The following is a 19,596-nucleotide window of genomic DNA, read 5'->3' as shown; positions in this document are numbered from 1 at the left end:
CCTTTTTCACTAATCTGTCTGTTCCTAAAGTAAGAGTAAATGATAGGAACACACAAAGGTGCCTTCACATTGCGTAACAAGGCTGAAAAAGAAATGCAAATTCAAAATTGCACTTTTCTGATATTTCTATGACCTAATTTTAAACTTTTTAGCGTTTTGTTTTCCCTTTTATTTCCCTTTGCATGTACTTTCGTTTTTTTCCTGCACTTTTATGGCCATTATGAGATGTTACGACTTGTTAGATTAGTAATGAAAGTATTTCCTTTATGGTGTTGAAGTCATTTTCATCAATACATTTTGTGCCCTCTCTTTTATAGTTTTTTTTTTCCTTGGGCACTGTAAAACTCTCTCGTGCTTCATTTCTCCCTCTTCCCATATTTATACTGTGTCTATTTTTATGAGAGTCAGTATTAACACAGAAACAGTGTTTAAAGTTATCACTGCTTTGGTTTCCAGCTCTATATAACTTCAGAAGAAACCAACTTGTCCTGGGTGGGAAATAGGTGAAAAGAGCTGCCAAGAAAAACATTTGCATTAATTTTAATGGAAAATGCTTCTCAGTTTCAGGCAACTCTGAGAAATGTAAATGCCTCTGGTACAAATTGAGTATGAGCACAAGTAGACAAACATCTCACAGGGGTGTATGAACAAGGGTATAGCTTGTAGGCTATATGAAGTAATCCTTCCATTCTGCACAGCATCGGTAAGACCTCAACCGGGAAACTGTCCAGTGTTAGCACTGCATTTTGAGGAGAAGGAGGGTTGACTGGGGAAAATCCAGAGGAAAACAATGGGAATGATGAGAAAGAAAAGAAACATAACCTATAAGAAAAGATTGATTGAGGTTGTTTAGTCTAGAGGAAACTGATAATCTTGAAATACATCAAAGGCAGCATCAGAGCAGAAAGAAGTACTTGGTTCCTCGTGTCCATGGAGAGTAGGGCAACAGGGAATTGTCTTCAGCTGTAGCAAAGGAAGTTTAGGATGAATATCACAAGAAAGATTTGATGGCAGGAATAGTAATCTCAATAATGAAGCAGTGGAACAAATTACCAGAGGTGATAGTGGAATTTATCTAATAGGAAGCTTTTTAATCAGGTTAAGTATACATTTTTCAGGTATGACCCAGGTGTAAGTGACTTGCTTTGGGATGGGTGCATGGTCTAGGCAGATCCTTGGAATTTCTTCCAGTCTTGTCTACACTGTTTGCTTATTAGAGCTATCATCTTCCTCACTGTTGAAGGGAGAATGTATCTTTTTCTATCTCCACTGTCTGTGCTTTTCCTGACTTGTGAAGCACTGGTTCCCTGCCTGCTTCCTAAACAAGCCAGAAACTAGGAATTCTCTATCTAACTATGCAGATTTGCAGTTTACATTGCTAACAGCAGCATGTTGTGTTGTTTTTTGGGTGGTTTGTTTTTGTTTGTTTTTTTTTTGCAAACGGCATGAGAAAGCAACAGATAGGTTCTATATTAGTAAATAAAGCACTCTGGAGCAAACAGCATTGCACAGCTCAAATGTATACACAGTTAAACTCTTTCAACACCCTCGCTCTGCTCCCCCTTCAAACAAACCACCAAAAACTAAAAATCAGTCTGGCTTTTCCCACTGTCTCTATTAGAAACAGCTCTAGCCTCTGTTGTTCCCCACACTGAGCCTGGGTGTTGCCTAATGAGTTGCAGTTGGCATGGGTCAACATTGTATTGAGAAGCATGCAAACCATCAAAACACTTGGCATAATTGAGACAGTGCTTGAACCCTTGTCCCGGTCCTATTTAGTTTACCAGTCTATGCATAATCCCAGAAACTAGTGTGTGTCAGTCTGTTTCTTGCAGAAAAATCAATTCAATTAGACAAATTCAGGTAATTGATTTACAAATATTAATGTTTGTAGTAGTAATTATGTCATCAGATGCCTGTTTTTTTTCTTCTACCTTAACAGAGTTTAGGAGTGGAGACTGTACAACCTGCATCCCCCAAAGTGTCCAATGATGAATTTAGCTTTACAGTTGGGTTTAAAGATTTAAATGGTAAGTAGCTGAATGGACTTTCTCATGCTTTTTATGCTTATTTAAAATACCTCACAGCAACAAATGAGAAGAAAAACTTTAAACACCCTTGATCCAAAAAAACCCCAAAACACCACCAAAACAAAAAAACCTGTTTTGCTGGGGGGAGGGCGGCAGGGATATATTTATGTGTCTCAATTCAGGAAGCTTCGAAGGGGCCAACTTTTTTTTAGGGACGTTGCTCAGTCTTAGATAGGAGTCAGAAGTTAGACTTTTAAAAATGTCTGAGTGTAGAGGAGAACAAAAATCAGAAGTCCCCCAAACAACTTGCAAAAACGCAACCTTTTTAATGTAAGTATTTAACTTAATAGAAGCAAGGTTCCTCAGTGTGAGGTCAGAGCTACATGAACACTTTTGTCTGATGGAAGTATTGGCTTCAACTGCTTCCACTTTATGTTGCTTATTCTCATTCTGGTTTACACTGTTGCTTTTGCTTGTACAGCTGCTTGTTGAGGCTGTGTGACAAACCAAATGAGAAAATTTATTTGAGTTATTATTAAATATATATATAAAATATATATTATATATTTAATAATCCCTTTGGGTTTGTTTGTTTTGGGGTTTTGTTTTTTCTTTTTACTGCGGGCTGGTTGTTTGCATTTGCCTGAGTTGGTTTTAACCTATGTTTTTATCCCAGAATCAGTTCACTGTTAAGCACCTCATGTCTCTACCAGCAATGAGGGTAGAGGTATGTAAATAGAGAGGATCATAAGCCAACTTTCCCACTGAAAATAAAAGCTTATGAAAATACTCTATTACCGTAACAGGTAAAGCAGAATAAACTTAAGACTGTCTAGTGACACGTTCACACTTAGTATGATGAAAGTTCTATGTTGGACTATGTTAGCATTTTTGACTATCAAGTTCAGCACCCTCCATCCCTTTCCAGAAGGGAAATAAATCCACTTTGTTATTTTTGAATTTTTTTTAAACTAGGTTCTTCAAAGAGATTTAAACCACTGAATCGGTTCGTTCTTAAAGAACCCTTCTCTTCCAGAAGGTTAAATCATCTTACAGGATGTTATTCTACAGGATCTCTTATACCATGTCTAGTTCAAACAACCAAAGAATTGATTGCATCTGAAGTTCCAGTGTAGAATTTTATCTTTACTCTGTCAGAGTGAAAGACAGAAAACAAAAGTTACAGTGTTTTCTATCTGGTTGATAAGATGCTTTTGAAAAGAGACTATCTTATTTGTTCTTTGCTTAAAGATCCTCAAAACCCAGCATATTATATGAGGTATGTCAGAGATGTTGATCACACAATTACTGATGTGCTGCAAATGACACCATACAATTTCTTGTGACTTAGATCTCTCTGATTCGCTTCATGTTAATTTTAGAGTTGTAGAATAGTAGTAGTATGTGAAGATATTCTGGATCTAGGCCTCAATTACATGGTTTGTTATTTACTGTACCAAAACTTGCTAAGCATTTATGTCCCAAAGAAGTAAATAGCCTAATGGGAGCTAATGGAATTTCTTGCATCCATATCACTAAGCATGCGCCCAGAAACCTTGCTGGATCAGGACCAGGTTTCATAACATCATGAGGGCCTGAGACTGTATCACTGAAAGAGAAGCTTCCTGTCCTGTTTAATTTGTGTTCATAGAGTTCCTTGTACTCTGAACTTCAGCATGACCAGATTAATGGCTATTCCAAAACCACGTTTGTTTCTTGAACCCATTTAAAGTGTTAAACCTTAATATCTTATACAGTAACCTGCCTTCTGCAATTTAATCTCCACTGAACTGGAAACACAGTGTTTCCATGCTAAAACAGTACATACATGCAAACATAGTGTTATAGTCACTCTGATGTATCTTGTGGTTTTCTTTACAGAATCTCTAAGTGCCCTAGAGGACAAAGACCTGGATGCTTTAATGGCTGATCTTGTAGCAGACATAAATGATGTTGAACAGAGAACTTTACAAGCCCAGAAAACAACTTCTGGCAACCAGCAAAGTACAGTCACTCAGCCTTCAACAGGCTCATGTAGTGACATTTATTCTGAATCAAGTGTCTATGTTACCATTACTGGACGGTTTGAGGATGACTTGCCCCCTCCACCTCCAGACCCTGGTTTAGACCTTCCACCACCACCACCACCACCTCCTCCTGAGCCACTCACCCAGGTAAGCCTGGGTGGAATCTTTTTCTAAGTCTTCAATAGTTTTTGTAATTTTGCATTGGAACAATAGTGAATATCCCAGGGGGAAACATCTTGGGAAGGTTCTACAGTTATAGTGGGCTCAGCAATTTTACTGCCCATTCCTTCGCCTTTCTAATCATCATTTTGATAGCCCAAGACAGGCATAAATCATTGCAAATGGTTTATATTAACAGAAGACCTGTCACTGAATTTTTTTTAGTAAGTGCTAATCAGTTATTAGCTTCTTGTAGAGAACTTGGCTTTGGCATCAGTGCAAAGCATGGCCAAAGATCCCACCATTTTGGGAAGGGCAGCATAGAGCTATCTTACAGGTTTCCATCAATTCTGATGTTTCTTTTAAAAACTGTCCTTAAGTTAAATAAGACTTCTGCCTTTTCTGTGATGTTATCTGGATGACTTTTATGTGCTTCTGCTTGAAGGTCCAGAAAACGTGGTGATGATACTGTAGTGGCAAAACAAATCTTTTAGCCTGTCAAAGCATTTCTTAAAAAGTTAAATTTTGCTAAAAATTTGCATGTGATAGCCTATTTACTTTGCATAAACATTAAGTAAACATTAAGACAAACATTATGAACACATGAAGGCTTGTCAGATGAGACCTCTGTTGCAGTTTTGTACAATGTGTGAACTCTGTTAACACAGGTCACATGCAGGTGAAGCCTGAGTTACGCTTGCCTAAAAATTTCAGCAGAAAACCTGCCTGCACCACACTCAACCAGTTTGGTTAAGATGCTTTTCCTGCTCCCTGCAGAGAGGTGTTTTGAGATGATAAAGGGGGGGACGCAGTGGGAGAGGCTGTGTATTCTTCCCTCTGTAGAACAGGCAGCCTTACTGTGAAAGCCACTTTTGTCCAACAGCTTCTCTTCAACTATGGAAGCTTTTTTTAGGTTCTGAAAGTTGAGCATCTCTGAGCTGTAGCAATGCAGATTTCCATACCTGTGGATCTAAAAACAAAAGAACATTTAAAAACTGATTGTCTGGTATTTATAGTGGAGAATTTGACGACAGCAAAGATGCTTGAAGTCATCTCTTTCAGGTTGTACACCTTACCTTTCATTTCTGATATCTGAAAGGGTGCTAGTATCCAGGGGAAGAAGTGATAAAAGATGTTTAGTTCAGCAAGAGGGTCGTCAGTCAGGAGTACTTTAGTTGTAGTTGAACCTGGGATGAATAAAATAACCTTTTTAGCTCTTTTTTTGCTATGATTCTATGATATCTCTGTAAGAAGGATGTGGTGGCAATGCTTAGTTAGGCCTATTTTCTTGCAAGTGCATCTGCTATGAATTACAGCCTCCTCGGTTTCTCTTAGCCCAAAGACCACTAAAATTACAACTTCAGGGTAGAGAGTGGAGGCCGAAGGTAACACAGGGAAGAATCTTGTGCGGAAGCAGGGCAGGAACCACAGTCATTGACTGGAAGCTGGGGGTGTCTGTGGGTACCATAGTAAAGAATCCTACCCCTTCAAAACAAAGGAAACTGCAAAGGTGCGAGCATGCAACAGGGACAGCAAAAATTAGCAGAGAGGCAAGAAAGCAAAGACAAGACAGTTTTCAATGGAGAGGAGCAGTGATTTAAAGTTGGAAAGAAACAAAACCCTCCAGTAGTACTAACAGTCCAAGGCAGCCCCAGAAACCAGTTACTTGCTGTCCAAAATGTACTTTTCCAACTCCCTATGTGACTGGGGGAGACTACTGGAAGACAGATGGCAAAAATAAATGGTCACAATCTGTAAACCAGTCACAGAGGCAACAGTAGGCACTGGCATCTGGTACATGTACCTAAAACTCTCAGTAGCTCGGGATCCAGAGTCTTCTTGGATCACAGACCTTACTGATATTGAGAGAGGCGTGATACCGATACAGCTGCTTTGTAAAAGAAGAGCTGGGTGAAGCTGAGATTTTTAGGTATCTTACTGTGGCATTCAGCAAAAACTGGAATGAACTTGAGTGCTCTATTTAACTGTGTCTGTGTTAATATGACTAGATCCATTACTAGATTAAAAACCCATGATATCATCCAATTTAAGGAGGTGTTCCTCACAGTAAGTATGCATGCAATAAGAGCTCATATGTGGCAAGTGAAAGAATTCAATTAAATTAATGTACTTAACAGAAAGTTTAAAATTATAAGTGTTATAATTGCAAGCCAAATTTTTCAATAAGATCCTAAAGATTCTAGTTTTCCTAATCCTACTGAGAAGCAAGTTTTCTTCCAAGCCCTGCAGTGCTGTTTCATTCAGACTAGATCTTGCTTCACCTTCTCTTTTGTATCAGCTGTAATCCATAGGGAAATAGAAGAGTCCAGTTTTCAGACATTCCTGTAGCATTGGAAGAACAGATCATGTATGAGCTGTATAATTGGAAGTGCTGGGCTTGTAAATCAAAGCTTTGGCTGGAGAATGTTAGCTCAAGGAAAGCTGTAACTATGAAGTTTCCCATGACAAGCCTTATGTTCTGGATATAAATAACAAGAAACAACTCTTTTCAAGTAAACACAAATTGCTGACTTTACTTAAGAAGAAGTATATCAAATATCTTCGTGTCTTTTCAGGAAGAACGAGAGGCACAGGCTAAAGCTGACAAGATTAAACTTGCATTGGAGAAACTAAAGGAAGCCAAAGTTAAAAAGGTGAGCCTTAAAACTGTGAAATGCTACCGTAAGAGTTATCAGCTAAGTATCTATTATTCTTCTCAATAATAAAAGTTCTTACTAAAATTCCTAGGCTTTTTCATATTTTGTCTGTAACTTGAGACATCTAAAGATACTCTGTGGAGCTGTCTTGTCATCCACCTGAAGACAAGTCTCTGTGAGAATGCTAGCTCTGAGGGACTTATTTTTAAGAGGACTTGGAAGGCTCTGCCTCTGTTTTTTTCCAATGTTGGGGCAGAGTCTGCTGTTCTGATAGGTTACTTTAGAGAAAGTGGAATGCAGATAAAAACTTTGCTTACTTATGCTGTGCTGATTCCAGAAGTATTAAACTTTTCTTCTACAGCGAATGTGGATTTTGCTAATCCCAATTAAATTAATGAGGGTTGTCTTGCTAAATCTTTTCACAGCAGTGTAGTAATGTACAAGGATAATAGAAGTTATTTTAGACCAACAAATCAGAAAGTTTCCTGCCACTGTCTGCACAGTGCTGCAGTGTGTCATGTAATTATGCCCACTCATCCTAAGCTAGTGTTCCAGCTGAATGCAACAGAAGCCGCAGATGCTTAGTAACTCTGAAAAGTGGGTGAAGAAGTCATGACCTTTCAGTCTTGCTCAAACAGGAGATGGGAGGTGCTGGAGATCGGAGCCTGCAGGGCTTCCAAGAAGAATTGAAGCTTCCAATAAATTTGGGGGTGCCCAAACTTGAGATGGTTCCCACAGAGTACTTTACATTCATGTACAAATGCTACTTCTGAGAGAATTTGTTGGGAGGATTTCACCAATGTTGTCTTTAGAAAGCTCAGTAACTAAACTTACGACTACTCATTGGTCACCCTCTTGTCCTTGCAGCATTAGCAATTCCTCTTTGGGAGGAAACATCTATTTTGAAGACTATTTTTTTTCCTCCCATTCTGAATATTTGAAACCATAGGGTAGAAGTAAGGCTTAATCTTCTTGTGGCTTCACTATAATGAAATTACTATTTCTTGAATTCCAAATTGACTAAATAATTGTCAAGGAAACTAGTCTTCTCCCTCTGTTACCAAAAGCAGATGGCAGAAGCCAGGGAGGATGGTGAAAAGGAAATTCACAGCCCTGGCTTTCAGGAGAGCAGGCTTTGGCTTCTTCAAAAATCTGCTTGAAAGAGTGCCTTGGTTAATATTCAAGGATCCCTTCCTCCAAGCTCTAGAGAGTTCCATCCCAATGAACAAAGGGCCACAAAGATGATTAAGGAACTGGAGCATCTCTCCTATGAGGAAAGCTGGGACTGCATAGCCTAGAGAATACAAGGCTCCAAGGAGGTCTCGGCAATCTATAGAAACATGTGAATGGAGTGTGCAAAGAGGATGGAGCCAGGCCCTTTTCAGTAGTGCCCAGTGACAGGACCAGAGGTAGTGGACACAAACAGAAACGTACGAGATTCTAACTGAACATCAGGAAACACTTTTTCACTGTGAGGGTGGCTGAGCACTGGCACAGGTTGCTGGGGAATTTGTAGAGTCTCCTCCCTTGGAGATACTCAGAAACCATCTGGACATGGTCCTGGACAATGGGCTCTGGGTGGCCTCGCTTGAGCAGGGGATTGGACCAGGTGACCTCCAAAGGTGCCTTCAAATCTCAACCATTCTGTGACTCCGAAGATGGAAGATGCATGTTTTTGAGCAGTCAGCTATAACCAGACAAAATGCTCTTCCCCGCCCCCAGACATTGTGTAGATTATGCGTGTACATTTCTTTTTTTCTGTAATCTGCCCTATGGTTCAGTTGCTTATTTTAGAGAGGCAGCTATTTACAAGGGTTGGAATCAAAGTGAGTTCACATTTTTTGTTAGATTTGCTTTTACTTTTCAGAGATAGTGTAGTTTTTTTCTTGGGGATCATCACTTTCTGCTTTGACCTGATCTTTAACAGAGATTGTCTCTATAATACCAAAGCTTCTTATGCACACATTTTAGAATAAGGAGCTATTTAAAGAACACTGTATGGAGAAGTCCTCCCAACTCACCAGTTCCAGTTTCCATATACATGTACAGATCCTGTAGACAATTTTCTTTTGTTTCCAGCACTAATGAAGCATTTTAAATACTTTCTTTATAATGTATTTTCAGTTCTTTATCACGTTTTACATACTTCAGCATTTTCTTGCATTGTTCCCTGCTGAAAAAAAGTTCACACTTTCTCATTTAACAAATACTTCACAATATGAAGAAATAGTGAGTGTCATAGGTTAATTTGGTCAGTGTAAGTAACCCATCTGCTTGCTTATTGGTGGGTGCTGGACTACTGCCCATCTTAGTACAATACAATTTCATATCTGTTGGCATAGCAAGATTCTTTCATTCTTTTTCTCATTTAAAACTAAGTTGTCCGCGTTTCTAGCTTGCATTAAGGACACTCTGTCCTTTTGTACTTGGTTTCCCTATCAAGCATTTTCCTTAATGGCACATCTAGTAGATTTAGAGAAGAGATTAACTTCTGCTTTTTCTCCATAGCAATTTCACCTTTTCTGAAGTCATGTACAGGACAGGGCTCAATTTTCTCCTTTTGAGAAGAGGTCTTTATTTTGGTGGCAATATAATGTGAAAGCTTCCAAGCTGTTTTATTCCCTCAGCTCCCTGTGGGACAGTGTGCCTTTGAATCTGTAATAACCTTCAGCCTTAATCTTTCTTATCTGTGTTAGCAAATTCAGACTAGACTTTTAGTTGTTTCTGAAATTAACTGACTCTTCTGTGACTCTGTACTCAGCTTGTTGTCAAGGTGCACATGTACGATAACAGCACAAAGTCACTAATGGTGGATGAGCGTCAGGTGACACGGGATGTTTTAGACAATCTCTTTGAGAAAACCCATTGTGACTGCAACGTTGACTGGTGTTTGTATGAAATGAACCCAGAGCTGCAAATAGGTAAGTGGTGTAGTGACAGAGTGTATAGCAAATAGATGTAGTACATCCTATGCTATTGGTAGTCTTAAAAAATAATTAATAACATTTCTCCTACCCACGTGTCCACTGGTGTTCGTTGGAACATGAGAGTCTTTAAGCTGAGGGATGATGCAGATGTAGAAGGCTTCTTGCCCATCACCATTTCCATTATTCTATTTCACACAAAATGAAGGAGCCATGTGAATTTCACTGTTTGTCAAGGCAGTGACAGACTCAAACACATCAGTACTCCACTCTGCTCTTCGAAGAGAGGATGCAGCGCTGAAGTGTTGTCCAGCAGGTTGTTATATACTGGCCAAACAGATGCTGTAATTAAACAAGACTGACTGAGAAGCGTTTCAGTCATTTCTAATGCTTTCCACTTGTGATAGTTGTTTTCTTAAGTGTAGTTGTGAACAGGGTATTGCTCTTTGAGGAGACTGCAGCTCTGCTGGTGGAACCTGATGATTTAGGAAGTAACTAACGTGGCCACCAGGTCCCTGGGAAACAGCTGTGCAAATCTAATGTATTGTTTTCTGCAACTTAATGAGTTTTGCTTCAGAAAGGCTTCAAGGCCTGGTTAAGAATGGAGTATTCTCTAATTATGAGTTATTTCAGAACCATTTTATTGTCCAGGCTGCAAAGGTATTTGCCACAAAAGGAAAAGGAAAATTGCTACAACTTTCTTTGGGGGTTGCATTTGACCTAGAGAAACAGGCAGTTGTCAGCCTTTGGCATTTTCAGTTTACAGTCTTCCAGCAGAGATGTAAAAATGGACAAAGAAAGTTAAATGTCAATATTGCACTTTAAAAGAGCCCCAGGAATAGTCATCCTGCTAAAGTAAAACAAAGAAATGTAAAAATAGCTGGAAAAAGCCTGACTGGAAAAAGCATGAGCAAGGTGATACTCATCTATTTGTAGGAATGACAGAGACATTAACTGCCAATCTGTTCTTTCTACTCTATTAGGATGATACATGAAGCAGCATTGCTGCATTCTTTTGTACCTTCTTATCTTAACTAACAAAAGACTGGAAATGTCATTAGACCCTAGAAATGTCACAAATATCACTTTGAATAATTTCAGAGTCTTTTCTTGTCTTGGAAAATTGCTCCGTCTGGTCTAGTGTGACTTGGGAGAATACGTCTGTGTTAGGATGACAGCATATAAACAGATTTGTTTTTTGAGTCTCCATGATCATTACAAAGAATATACTTGTGTTTCTTCATAATCTGGGTAGACATTTTGGATTCCCCATTGTACAATTAAAACTGAAGGTTTCAGGGAGATCATGTGCTACAAAAATTGGGGTAATGGTTAGACTTTTTTTTTTTTTAAGTAAAAATTACTTGTGTTACTGTAGTGTCAGCTAAAGCTAGGTGCTTTGGGTTAGCATTAGGGTATTTGTATAGTAAGGAACTACTCTCATAGTGAATAAAAATGATTGTAAAAACCAGGACAGAAGAAGAGCAGGAAAGGAAATAAATCAGTAGTTGGTTCAGGAAAAAAGGAAAAGTCTATGAACTCCTGGTGCAGAGGTCTATCATCAGGCCCAAATCAGCTGCGAATGGAGCTTTTTTGTTTGCAGAAGGGAATTTTGATATGGATGGAATGATATGTATTCTTTCTTCTGCTTCCAGTGCACAGCAACATGCAGTTAATTTTGTTCAAAATCAAAACAATGTGAACTATTCTTTATTCTTGTCAGTATACTTCTTGGCAGTTCTAGATAGCTCCGTTACTATCAGCATACCTAGAAGACAGGCTTTCCTGCACTTTCCCTTTCTGTCTGTTTTCCATGTTACTATTCAAGAAAATAAAACTATTTTTAAGAAGCAAATCTAAGCAGCAAATACTTCAGGCTGAACTGAAAGTCCAAGCTAGTTCTGTATCATAAGATCCTTGACCGAGTGTCTTATATTGTTATTTTGAAAGACAATCATTGCAAATAAAATAAACTACAGTTTTAGATTAATTGCATGTTAAATATCACAAATAATCACAGTTAGTGAGATGATGATATAACACTGAGCTGTACATACCAGCATGTGTTTTGCAATAGAGCATTGCCTTATGATAGGCATCCAGACTTGACACTTCTTTTGTAACAATAATTATAAAAATGACCCTCCTGAGGATGGTCATATCATACTTTTTATTTTAGAAAAGCCTGGTACTGCAAATGAACAAACAAAAGTATATGTGGGAAAAGTTAGTATTAAAAAACTAGTGTTACAACCTGAGAATTATTTTATGGCAATCCTGGACTGTAAGATACTGTTTATGCTTCAAACCGTTACTTAGGTTTTATATAATGCTTTATAGTTCCAGTACATTGCACAAGTATCAGTTGCTAAATGAGAAGCGTTACATTGCTTGTGTTGTTAAAAGTTACTGTCCATGTGAACTGGCCCTGAAGCTAACCTCATTTTGTGAGTATAATTAATTCACAAAATTTAGTTTTGATGGGACATACTGAACCCTTGTCAGAAGTAACAAGAAGTGTTAAAAAAAGCCTACAAAATGTATGCTCTGTTATCTCCACTTACACCAGGCTAGTCTAGGCTATTGCAAGAGGTGATCACCACAGAACACTGAAATGAGAGTACAGCTGTTCACAGGAAATGGCCAGAATCATACTGAAAATTGAAGCTGGGTTAATTCCCTCCCCCAATACTGAATTTGTAGAAAATTTCATTTTGGATCCTTCCAAAATTACCTGGCAAATTACGCTCAATTCCTTTCCCTTCCACAGGGGCTTTATGTGACTGTTCAGCTACTTTATACAAGTGAAACTGCAGAAGAAGAGATTGGAGTCACATAACCTTAGCATACCCTGTGGCTTTCCTGGGTGGAGGATATGGGTTCAGATTATCTCAGGAAGGGAGAGAACTGACACTAGGTCTCCCACATCTCTGGTGAGGTTTTTAAGAAACCAGTGTATCTTCACATCAGTTCTCAGTCTGTCTTCCTGTTTCCTCAGTTTTGCTATTTCTGTTTTTAAATACAGTTGTTTGAAACAAACATTTTTTTTTTTCATTGCATAGAATTCTTCCTCCTGACAAAAAGCAATTTTTCATTTGTTTCAGTAAGTAAAAAATCAAGGAAATAAGTTTTTCTGATTATTTTTTCCCCGATTCAGTAGCCAAAGTGAATATATAACCCTCCTCCTAATCATACTGCAAACCTTAAAAACCAAAAGCAGAAAGCCACTGAGAGACATGGGTGTAACCAGCTGCTCCTAGTGGGTCACTGTTTCCATCCTTGGCAGTCTTCAGGCCACAGCACAGAGTTGCAGAAGGAATCCAGGAGCATGCCAAGGCTACAGAGGGCATGTTCTGCAGCTGATTTGCCCTTCCACATGACACTATTTTCATGTGGTTTTGCTCCCTTCTGTGCAGTGGAAAAGAGTGCTGGACTGTCTAGCTCAGAGTGAACATCAGATAATGATTACATTCTTATACAGGAATTTCTGCAGCCTCGGGAGAGGGGAGAGAGAGTTTGAGTGTCTTATGTTACCTGTTCTGTCTCTTCAGAAAGGTTTTTCGAAGACCATGAAAATGTTGTTGAAGTGTTATCAGACTGGACTCGAGACACTGAGAATAAGGTTCTGTTTTTGGAAAAAAGTGAAAAATATGCTTTATTTAAAAATCCCCAGGTAAGCTAACATGGTATTCAGCTAAGAGTCTAAAATGATGTCATTGAGTCTGTATGCTGCCTATTGCATTATTAGTTCGCTTTCAGCTCTGTCCATTCAGAATTAGAGAAAGCAAAACTTGTAATTTCAATGAAAAAAAGCCCAGTACATTGAATGCAAGGATCTGAAAATTAGGGCTTTCTGTTCTTTTCTGATACTGTTCTAAAATCCTGTCTGCAGTGGTAAAAAATGAAGCATGTAGTTCTCTGCTGGTACAAGCTGTTGCTTAGGCACAGCTCTCAGAACTGGGGTGAGATGGAACAGCTGTAAAAACCTGGCCTTGTCATTATTACAGTTTCTCCACTATTTCTAATGATGAAGATCAACGTTTCCTTGAAGGCCCAGTTTTTGCCAATTTTATGTGAAACCTCATAGAGAGAATGTTGAGTACTACAGAGAGTTTATCTGGATTTCATTTAGACTGGGGAGAAGAGTTGGGTGAACAGTGACTTGTGCACACTAACTTTGCAAAAGGAGGATCTGCTCACTGAATTGCATCAAATTATTCAGGATAGGTCTATACACAGATCATTTATTTATTGTGATAATGTGGTCAAAACTGTATTTACAAACACCCTGGCACATACAGTTGATGGATTCTGAGGCACTAGATCTTTTCCTCTCGTCATTAGCTTGCTGAGCATCTGGTTTGTTCCTGAGGGCAGCAAGAGAAAAATGAGCAATTCAGCATTGCTGAAAAAATGAGTTAAATATATAAATTGGCAGCAAAGCTCACCAAGCTGCTCATTAGGAAGTTTGTTTTCTTTTAGAATGAGCTAGTGTTTCGAATAAAACCTGCAGAGAGAAAGTTTCCTTCATTGACATAACAAGTATCTTCAGTCAGGGAAAGAAAACTTGTTGTGTAGTGTACATGGATTGATGTGATTTTAATAAGAAACAGCAAAGCCAAGTTTGGAAGTAAAACGTACACGATGGCTCAATGTCATACTTCCTAATGCACATAAACATACCTAGCAGTAGAGGTTCAATTGCACATTTGATTTTTATCACTAGTGGTGTTATTTGGGCAAACGGCTTACATCAAGGCTGTGATCCTCCCATAGGAAGTAAACCTTTGATGAAGATTCTGGGCATTTTGATTGCAGTGAACTTTAGAAATAAATATGACTTAAACCAAAACCAGAATGAGAGTGTGTTGCTCTGTCCTCCCATCTCAGGACATGCTCAGCTTGATCTGGACATGTCTGTAGTCCTTGAGCTTCAGTCTCTCTGTGATAAGCTCTAAAATGAACAGCCTAAGGAAACTGGATCAGTTGCAGCTATCACACTACTGAAATATTTTGCCAGTAATAAAGCCTAGCCATCTGTCAGGCTTAGTAAATTCAAACATTGTGAGACAGGCAGAATAGTACAGTCCTATCAATGGTTTGTGCTTTTGGCAGAAAATTACAGTATTGTACAGACAGAGCTCACACTACATAATGAAACATGGTCAAATACATGATCTCGAGTGAGACCCTGAAAAGGTAAACCAAGTGGAAATGCTGAGTTGGTGGGGGCCAGGGTGTATGATAACCTAACTACCTAGGAAAACTGGTGTAACCAATGGGAAACTGAAATCCAGTGCTCTGATACTCTGTTCTCAGTATGTTCAGCCTCCTCCTAGCTCGGTCAAGGTTGCCTCATAAACTCGTTCTGTGAGCACAGAAATAGCAGAATGCTTTTTTTGACACAGCCTGTGGTGGTCATGCAGCAGCAGTTGGATTCCTTGTTGGTCTTACTTAGTGCTCATTCTGTTGGAGGTTGTCTGTGGAGATCTCACAGTTACTTTTCTGCAGATATTTTTCTGGAAAAAAAAAGTGGCCAGGTGCCTACAACTTATTCTTAGACAAACTAGTGATACAAAATTTTCATTGTAGAGGTTTGATGCAATTAAATGCTTAAAAATTAAATATTATAAAGATATCCAGATGCATTGCTAAAACAAGTAGGCCTCTGGAGAAGGTCTGTGACCTGTGCCTGATATTCATTGTTTCTTTCTGTGAACTAGTTATATGCCTGGTATAGATTAAACAACAATTAATTAAATGTGTTTCATTTTCTGGGGAGGAACTGAGGTTTTGAAACACAGGATTTATCCTCTTTGTGCTAGCAACATGCTGCTCAGCTAATGCCAGTGGCTTTTTTTGAAGATTGTCATTCTTGTCATGCAGTACTCTTTTTTCTGCAGCTTTGTCTCTGAAGACAATTTTTTAGGGTTATTTATTAAATTAACACTTATTAAAGTGTTATTTTTTAAAATACATTTTAGAAAGAAGTATCTGCAAAATCGTCAGGTATTCCCCTCTTCATGAAGACAGGCATACTTTTGCCCTTTTCCTCACCATGATATAATTTACCCTACAGCGAACTCACAGTAGAAGACTGTTCCACTATTCCATGAATGGTATCAGCGACTCATCTACAGAGATGAAGCATCACAGGTCTATGACTAAGGACTGAAACAAAAATACATAATGGTACATGTGCAAATAACATAGGAGAGGTGATGCTTTGTCATGTGGCTGAGTAATGCTATGCTAGACTCTTGAAAGGAAAGATTGTCAGGTCTCAACACTTCTTTTCAAAAAGCTCAAAGAAGAATTCTCAGCTAAAAGAGACTAAAAAAGAAAAATGTAGGAAATTAATTTGCTTCATTTAAACAGGGTTTTTTGTAAGGGGCAGCTGAATCTAAATTTGACTGTAAATGCTGCTTACACTCTTAGAACACTATTTGATTTTTGCTTGCATGGATTTTGATTTCCTTTGTTTCTCTCTTGCTGATACAAGCAGACAGGATAAATTCAAACGTGCATGTGGGGTTTTTTGTTTTTTACTATTGGGGCAGTATTTGTGAAAATTAATGAAAATCTGTACAGCGAGTACTTTATGCTTCTGCTCCCTTGTATGTAAGCCAAAAGCAAGAGCTGTACCTTCCAATGGAGAGCCCATAGGCTGAATTGGCGTTGTATTTCTTCCAAAAAGCAAGAGTACTAAACAGCATGAGGAGATGGAGTAAGAATTTTTAATATCTTTCATAACTGGACAGCTATAATGAGTTTTATGCTTAAATATTTTGAAGTCAGTAAAATTGGGCTAGTATCCACCAGGTGATACTTTTGTTCTTTACCACTTTGACCACCTTTGTGAATCAAGGTTTCTCTTTTGTTTCCACTGTTACGCAGTGAAGGAAACACAGAAGGGTGGTAGGGAACCCAATTGCTGGGTGTGCTGGCAAATGTGCAAAAAGAGAGAAGTGAGAAAAACGGAAGTGTTTTTCTCTGTAGTCCCTCAGTTTCTCTATTAGTGTATCTCAGACCATGGTATAGTTTCAGGAAGATGCTACTTCAATAAATACTTCTCTTTTTCTGCCTTGGGACTGTAACACAGAAACAGTCTTTAAATATTTGAACTGTTTCGCAGGTGACTTTTAACCAGCATATTGTTTGCTCTTAGCTGCATCATAGCCTATGTATGTCTTTCATTTGTTCTGTGTTCCCCCCTCTTTGATGCTGAAGACACCGTCCTCAAGGCATGAAAAGTCACCTGTAGTGATTTCTTCAAACATTATAAAATCAAGTGAACAGAGTTGAAAATCAAGTTTTTGGGGCATCAAAGAGCTTTGCCTTCAGCTTAATTTATTTATTTACTTTTGTGATTTTCATAGCAATCATACGTGTCCTCTAATATTTCTAATGTGCATTTTTTTAGGGGACACATCATGTTACAGGTTGCAAATATGGCTATGTTCTGGGTTGTTTTTTTCTGCACAAAGCATGCTGCATTCAGTACGCGGTTGCAGTGGGCTGAAATGGGATGTGAGCTGGCCAGTTCTCACCTCGTTCTGGGCGCAGGTTGGATGAGCATAAACTGGCAGCTCATTTCACAAAGAAAGTAGTTATAAGCATGGAGCAGCTGCCTTGTTTCCTGCACGCTGTCTGATTTGTGCTGTTGTGGACCTTGCAGATCTTCAGGAAAAACAGTTTCAACAGCTTAAAAACAAAAATACAGCCTAAATGGAAGGGGAAGAAGAGGGAGAATGCTGTCTTGAACACTATTTTTTTGCTATCTACTGCCAAGTAGCTGCTGCATTCCAGCTTGCATGGGGCTGTGTATGAAAAAAGATGAAAGGTATGAGAGAGGTGCTGTTTCATTCAGGAAATTTTTTAATGAATATAGAGACGTTGAACGCTGATCAGAGAGTTTGGCAGTGCAGTAGTTAAGGCTACTGTTTCTACCATGATCCAAGGTTGGTTTTCTTACATGCCACCAGGAATGTACTTTGAACCTATTGAAAACACCTTCTGTCTTCCACTGTTTGAGGGTTATACAGTGGAGAGAAATACAGCCTGATTTTTTTTCACCTGCTTTTCCACACAAAAGGAGATGGCTGTATCCCTAAGTGGAAAGGTTGTATGCATAGACTTTGCAGTACAAAGCACAAAATTAACTTAAGCTGGCTATAAAATCTTTACTGGATTTTCTTTTGTGCATATGAATTTTCCTGCTAATGTAAAGCTAATGTAAATGATGGTCCATCAGCTAGTTTTACCACTGTCCTGCATAAGCACAGGGGGAAATGCTGGCGTAACGCCTCTTAAGGATGTCATACCTGGCTAGCAGTACATGTCAAAACTCCTGCTGTAGCTCTGCATGAGTCCGAGTCAGGCAGAATGGCATGAGAGAGCAGCTGGCTTTGTGTGTCGGCTTCAGCTGGTCTAGGGTGTGTAGGCACAGGGAATAAGCAAAAACGCTTGACTGCTCATCTCTGCAGCAAATAATCCAAACAGAGCAAACAAAGAAAACCCAATGACAAAGTGTACCATCATGTTTTTTGTTTGGTAAAATATCACCCTTTATGTTTGCTTTCTTATGTTATCAGCCCGATAGGATGAGTCCATCCTGTTAAGTAAGCTCAGCTCTCCATCAAGAGAAAGACATTGTCTTTTGAATATAAAAAATAGTTAAATCTGTAGACATATGTAGAGAGCTGCCCTGTAGCCACGTCTTGTCCCATTAATGACCTGACATCACAAACCAAACATGCGTTTCCCAGTGGTGTCCTCAGACAGGAAAGAGCTTGCCTTTTATCATGACCTTTGACCACTGGACTTGGAATGACCTCTTATGGACACATGCGGTTTGCCTCCTATAGGATGAATGCTTCTGATCAAAAATAGGAGACCACACAGTGATAAAACAATTACAGCGTACAGTCTGCTCCCCAGATTTTTAGCCACTAACAAATAGTAAGTGCCGTGTACTTCCAGATTTCAGGGCAGAGACATAAAGGAGGTAATCAGCAATAAATGAAATGTGTGTTGACAGGTGAAAGATGACTGTATGTCTGTGTAACGCTGGTTTTGGTGACAGAGCCCTGTTTCCCTAAGGAAAAACTGTGTTCTTAGATGTATGTATGTATATCATTAGATGTATCCAGTATGGATAGCATTACAAACTTTCTCTCTTTACCATTGATTATGTCAGTGCAGGGTGGTCTGTATTTCTGCTAAATAAATGCCAGATGCCTGAAAGTGAATCAGTTGTAATCGGAGGAGTTTTATTTTCTTATTATCAGTGCACTGAAGGCTGAGTGAGCCAGATGAATGCTCTCCCTGCTGGTAGTAAAGCTGATGAGCCAAGCCTTGTTGGGGTAGTGATAAGGTTTACTTACCTTGATAAATCTTCATTGTGTATTTTAGGGATTGCACTATGTCTTTATAATGATCTATAGAAGAAGGCAGATTACAGCTTGCATGTCCCTCTACTTTGCAAATCCATCCCAAAGTCTGGAAGCCCAACCCAGCCTAACAGTGCCCTCTGAGGTTTCTCTTCATACCTTCATCAATGCAAAACTGGGTGTCCCGACATCAAGCCAGCCGTGCCGTGATAGTGCTCCCTGTCATGCAGAGCTGTTGCATAGGTACAGAGGCCTTGCTACAGCTGCACAGAACAGTATCTTTTTTTCCAGTGGGATAAGAGGAACATTATCACTCAGTCAAACCTATGGTTTTGGGTTGTGTAGGCAGGCATTGCTGAAAACACACTTTTAAGCAGGTTCTGTGTTGAGCCGGTTTGGGTTTTTTC

General features: G+C 39.0%; 1 protein-coding gene across 1 annotated transcript in view; it reads left to right on the top strand.

Annotated features, from left to right (window-relative positions):
* Positions 1–19,596, top strand: part of LOC119145880 (amyloid beta precursor protein binding family B member 1 interacting protein) — a 67,170-nt gene that overhangs the window by 18,369 nt on the left and 29,205 nt on the right. The window contains exons 3-7 of the mRNA XM_037382644.1: positions 1,943–2,030; positions 3,912–4,204; positions 6,793–6,870; positions 9,635–9,794; positions 13,349–13,470. Coding sequence (XP_037238541.1) covers positions 1,943–2,030; positions 3,912–4,204; positions 6,793–6,870; positions 9,635–9,794; positions 13,349–13,470 — 741 coding nt within the window. The remainder of the gene's footprint in view (positions 1–1,942; positions 2,031–3,911; positions 4,205–6,792; positions 6,871–9,634; positions 9,795–13,348; positions 13,471–19,596) is intronic.

Source organism: Falco rusticolus, chromosome 4 (genome assembly GCF_015220075.1).
Source record: "Falco rusticolus isolate bFalRus1 chromosome 4, bFalRus1.pri, whole genome shotgun sequence".
NCBI lineage: Eukaryota > Metazoa > Chordata > Aves > Falconiformes > Falconidae > Falco > Falco rusticolus.
Note: the sequence above shows the minus strand (reverse complement) of the source record. Positions and strands in the feature narration are given on the sequence as shown.